At 45.1% G+C, this 6,000-nt stretch overlaps 1 protein-coding gene across 1 annotated transcript in view; it reads right to left on the minus strand.

Moving 5' to 3' along the window:
• Positions 1 to 6,000, minus strand: part of cdkal1 (CDK5 regulatory subunit associated protein 1-like 1) — a gene marked incomplete at its 3' end in the record, with an annotated part of 256,138 nt that overhangs the window by 192,519 nt on the left and 57,619 nt on the right. Inside the window, exon 6 of the mRNA XM_084471876.1 lies at positions 2,322 to 2,370. Within this exon, the coding sequence (XP_084328002.1) occupies positions 2,322 to 2,370 (49 nt within the window). The remainder of the gene's footprint in view (positions 1 to 2,321; positions 2,371 to 6,000) is intronic.

The raw sequence follows: 6,000 nt of genomic DNA on the forward strand, positions 1-6,000 counted from the left end.
TAACCCATTATAACCCGACGGACTGAGAGAGTAACACGTTTTTGAAATTCAGATAAAGACGAGCTCCCCCGTGGAACAATGTATTAGAAAACTATGAATGCAATTACCCGACGTAATATGAGAAGTAAAGTCATTCTAGATTACCAAACAGTCCCACCAGTAAAACTCTAATAGAGTGGGGCTGGCTTTTATTGCTGTGGGAGAGAGCCTCCTCTTTAGACCACAAAGACGACAACAAGTGCCAACTGCGGCGGCAGGTGTCTGTGACCTTAGCCGCCACGTTCCATCCTCCCGTGAGCTTCGGGAGCCATTCAACACCACATAACTATTTTACTTTCTCTTTCATTAGAACAGATGTGCTCGTCAAAAATGGGGGAAAATGCTACAAAGCTATTTGCAATGAGTGAGCGATGCCACATGAGACAACAGCTATAGCCGCAGACCTCCTGGCACGTAGAGGGGGGGTGAAAAACATAATATCCATGCATAGCCCCTTGGTGATCCGAAGCAGATCCTGGTGATCCTGGTGATCCCGCCCAATCTGGCGACCCTGGGTGCAGCGCACTGCAGCCCGGGTTGCCAGATCGTGCGGGAAATCTAGCTCAATCTGGCAACACTTGGTACAGGGGCACCTCTTGGATATCTGCGATTATATTTGTTATTATTATTGCCATGATAAATCCCGACCGCCGTGATACTTTCTTTCCTCACTGAGGGATCTGTGTGTGTGTATATATATAGTGATGATTCATTATCGTTATTCACAGGGCGGCTGGATATACATGATATGAAGATATGTAATAAAAAGTTTGGTACGTCATACTACCCTGACCAGAATGACCGCCACATTTTTAACAAGTTTTAACAACTTCTTCTGCGATAACAATCGACCTTCATATATTGGTTTTCCTCCAATGAAATAAACATACGGGCAACTGAGCACAAAAACATCTACAGAATTAACTTTTAGGTAGTCGTTACTGGAGGCAAATCCCCAGGCTTAAAGGCCTGGCGGGGGTCTCTGGGCTCAAATAAGCCCCCTCTGTTTATAGACAGCCATAAAGAACCTTAATGACACTGGAGAAATGATCTGCAGAATGTATGTGTGTGTGTGTGTGTGTGTGTGTGTGTGTGTGTGTGTGTGTGTGTGTGTGTGTGTGTGTGTGAGAGAGATGGGGATAATGAATTATGAGAAGACTGAAAAATAATTGGGGGAGAAAGGGCGCGGTGTGGGAGGAGGGGGAGACGGCTTGTGAGAAAAAGGGGGGAGCAGAAGGCCTGCATGGAACAACAAAAGGATGTTTTGAAGGAGGAGAACAGGCTTATTGGCACAGTCTCCACCTGAACTGTTTGTGTGTATCCGTGCGTGTGTGTGTGTCAGAGAGTGTGTGTCTGTGTGTGTGTGTGTGTGTCAGTTTGTGTGTTTCAGCGTGTGTGTGTGTATGTGTGTGTGTACGTGCGCATGTGCATGTTTGCATGTGTGTGCGTGTGTGTTTTTGTACTGATCACATAGCCAGAGGGTTTGGAGTTGATGACAGATAGTAAAATTAAGACACAGTTCAGCATCTGTACCCTGTCCTTCATTAGAGAAGGGCATGCAATGTGAACAGGGAACACTTTTAATGTGCGCGCACGCACGCACACGCACACACACACACACACAAACACACGGTGAACGCAGACTCAATCTGTTCTTCATTAGAGAACAGTCGGGGGCAAATGACATCTCGACTGGGCACGCAAATCTTTCCACTCACACACGCGTTCACGGGCACGCACAGTGCACACACTGGATCCGACCTTCGTCAAACAAGTAAAGTGTGGTGGTTAACTGGCGGTTTAAGTGCTGGACCTGAGCGTTGCCAGGTGAGTGCTTGTCACTCTGTCTGCCGCTGGGGTTTCCAGACAGACATTAAGCACTGCAGGACTCAAATTATGTTTAAGTACGGGCATACTCGCACGACCATCAGTGGTACATTATATAGTTATAGTTTATGATTCGATAGTTGGCCAATTCTCTCCGAGGTCAAGTTACTCTTAGAAACCTTGAATAGCGTTGTGTGTGTGTGTGTGTGTGGACTGCTAGTCCTACGTACTTGCAGGTGAACGGTAGAAACAATGGTTTGTGCGAGAGGCCATGCTTCCGTATTCATTAGCCAATCAATTCATCACTGCTCATTTAATTATGAAGCCGGGAGGATTGCATGCTCTCTGTGTGTGTGTGTGTGTGTGTGTGTGTGTGTGTGTGTGTGTGTGTGTGTGTGTGTGTGTGTGTGTGTGTGTGTGTGTGTGTGTGTGTGTGTGTGTGTGTGTGTGTGTACCTTTAACGGCCTCGTCTACCACTTCCACCACGCGATCAATTTGTTGAACCTGAAACACACACAATCACAAAAGAGTGTAATTGAGGAGAGGGCAAACAAATAATATGTATGCCGACAAACAAAGAGAGCCAAACATTAGATGCACACAATCACTAAAACAGTGGGGGACTTTTCTATATTCAAATGTTTTTATAGATTACCAATATCCCCCCCGCGGTCTGCGCGGCTATCATGCTCCACATTCATTATCGACTCACTCTAGACAATAAATGATCAACTGGCAAGGATAAGAGAACAGACAGAGAGAGAGTGAGAGAGAGAGAAAGAGACATTACATAACGTTAAAGCCAGAGATTAAAGCACTAGGCTACAGGACCATGGATTCTTAATACCTACCACCTCAATATACTTGTCTACTAGATATTAGCCTCATTTCATATTAGTATATACATTGTAATGTATCTAGGTTTGAGGATGAAAGGGGCGGTTTTAAATCTTCTCAAAGCAGGGAAATGTGATTGTTTAAATTGGGCACATTAGTATAAAGGTTCATTGCGCAAGGAACACAAACACAAACAACTAAGCAGTTACAGGCACAGTATGTGACAAAATGAGAAAATGTATTCTCTAATGTTTCTGCAATCAGGGCTTGGGCTAGGCTGGGCAATTAAATGCAGATACAAACACACACACACACACACACACGTAAGAACACAAATCATTTGAAGGTTTGAAACGTTAATTTGTTATCTAATGAAAGGGAAAATGGTTTTGAGGCAAAGAAGATGCTTGATAATATAACCCAATCGGTTTAGGAGACAAGATCTAAAGTTGATCGGAATCCGAATTGCTTTATTTTGCAAACTACATTTGCACATACATGGAAGGGCACTTGGTGAGGTTGGTGCATAAGAGATAACGCAACACAAAATAAGCAGAATATTAACAAAAAAGCCAGCCAGTGTTCACACATCAATAGAGTTTTGCATCTCTTCCTCAGGCCGCGTTCACACTACCTCCGTCCATTGACAGATAGGGGCTTTTTGACGTATCCATGTGTTTTCCCGGGTTGTATTACTAAGGCGATTTCATTGGACAGTGTATTTGCATATATTTGCATAACACGATCTGACTGGCCGACGGATCCGTCGCTGCCTGAAAAGTTGAACATTTCTTCACTTTATGACGCAGGCATTGGAGCCGACAGAACGGAGGGACCCACAATGCATTTCGAGAGCGCCCCATGCAAAGTCAATGAGATCCGTCAATGGACTGATGTAGTGTGAACGCGGCGCCACAACGGTCAACTTCTGAAACTCATGAGCGAGTGGCAGAAGATCAGTGCGATTGGGGCTGGGGGTGACACTCGCAGGGACCGGTCACACATGACAGTGTCGCAACAGACCCGAGTGCTTCAAAAACACCAGGGCAGAGCGCTCGGTATGAAGCGCTCGAAGCAAATGTACAAATGTGCCGTTTCAACGGTAAAAATAGACTCGACAAGAGCCTAAACTATTCTCCCAACACTGGCTGAATCTGTTTCAAGTCACTGTTGGACGTTTACTTCTCATATGTTGGCAAGCGGCGTTGCTCTGTGCCAAACGGCAAAAGTTTAACATATTTAAACCTATACGCACGTTCCGAAAAAAACGCAAAACGCATCTAAAAAGAGCTCCGCACAGGCCGCTGTGCCAGAGGAAAACAATGTTGTGGTGGACGTTGGGTTTGCAACAACACTGTTCTGTGTGATCTCCCACTTAAACGGCATATAGAAATCTAATAAAGCTTATTGATTAGCTGTGGGTTTGATGCTAGAGTACTTCTAAGACTGTTACACGTTCATGGTTTACAATGTAGTTTGTGGATTTAGTTCATACAACAATAACATTGGGAGTTTTGTGTTTAATAAATATTATGTTAACAGGGATCGCAACCGGGCGAGGAAGCAAGGTTTCCTATTATATGCATTATACCAGACACCGAATATAGTTTCCCTATTCAAGTCAAACTGAATCACTGATATGGCAATTAGAAGAGGAAAATAAGATTTACACTAGAACACACTAGAACATCTAAACTGCAACAAGACCAACACAAATTAAGAGCAAATGTTTTACAAGCCAGCCCTGGGGGCTTGAGGAGAACATTGTCGCCTTCCCTTGAACACGGGATTATTAAAACACATAACTACTGTTGAAGAGGGAAGGCCCTTACAATTACATTCATAACAGGTTTTACTGCCGAGACATTCAAGGGGTCGAGGTCAGGCCATAGAGCTGGCCCAGAGTAATGACTTTAAACAGCTTGTTTTTTAAGGAAACGCATCAGTGTGTTGCTTTGATTGCAACATGTTTTCAACAATGTGTTTTGGCCTGTGTGTGCGTATGCGTGGTGTGTGTATGTGCAAGATACAGCATGTTGCATGCTGGGCGATGGAAATCAACGCAGATGTATGCCATGCATTCAATTCTAGACACATAGCCAGACGGACCCTTGCCAAGTGCGTACAAACCACATAGTAGTTTCCATTTTTTAACGTCGTATTTATTTACATTTTAATATTGCATTTTCACCCCCAAACACACCTCTCATTCTAGCCGTTAGTGCAATCACCCCAGGCAAATTCACCAGAGGATATTTGCATATCATTTGCATATACCACCAACTGTCACCGTCATTCCGGGGTTGATTGTAACTTTCAAGGATACATGGAGAGAGTGCACGTTTAGGAGTGCGCGTGTGTGTGTGTGTGTGTGTGTGTGTGTGTGTGTGTGCATCAACGCCTAATCCAATCTCCTCATGACAATGGGTAGGGACCTGCTGCGGTAAACTCACCAGCTGTTTCCAACCTCGCCCTGAAGGCTATTACATATGCAAGCCTGTTTATCTGACTGTAATTATATTATACATACATGCCGCTTGATCTGAATGTAATTATGTTACACGCTGGCACATTTATTTAAATGTAATTACATTATATATGGTAAAGGATATTTAATGTTACACAAACAAAACACAGAGGCAGTAATCAAGAGTTGTATTGGTCCGGGCGCCGGCTGCGTGCGTATCCGGGCGGGTGCCGGCGGATGCGAGGCGGGAGGGAACGCATTCCGTGTCGTTTGAAATTAACCTCAAAGTGGCCAGATAAAGCACGGGCGGGCAGCGGCGACGCGCTGGTGGAATTCCAAAACAAATGTGGGCATATTTGATGTGCGTTAGCATGTCTGCCTGCACCTCTCTCTCTTTCCCCCCCTTCCCTCTCTATCTATCTATCTATCTCCCCCCTCTCTATATCGAACTTCCTCTCCCCCCTCTCTCTCTTTTCCCCCTTCTCTCTCCCCCCCATCTCTCTCTCTCTCTCTCCCCCCATCTCTCTCTCTCTCTCTCTCCCCCCCCTATCTCTCTCTCTCTCTCTCTCTCTCTCTCTCTTTCCCCCCCTCTCCCCCCCTTCTCTCTCTCCCTCCCTCTCCCTCCCTCAAGTTGCGCCCATGCTCAGAGGCTTGGATCTTCTCCATGCGGACGTCTCGGAGAATGTGTGTGTGTATTTCAATCACAAACGTGTTTGCATTGGGAACCCCGCTGGACTTGTGGAGGGAATATTAGATGAGTTGCCGATGTTTGCTTTGGACGGATTGTTTCATGCAATTTCTCACAAGATGTTGATACTGCAAACAACACT

Source organism: Micromesistius poutassou (genome assembly GCF_964030765.1).
Source record: "Micromesistius poutassou genome assembly, chromosome: 8".
Classification (NCBI taxonomy): Eukaryota; Metazoa; Chordata; class Actinopteri; order Gadiformes; family Gadidae; genus Micromesistius; species Micromesistius poutassou.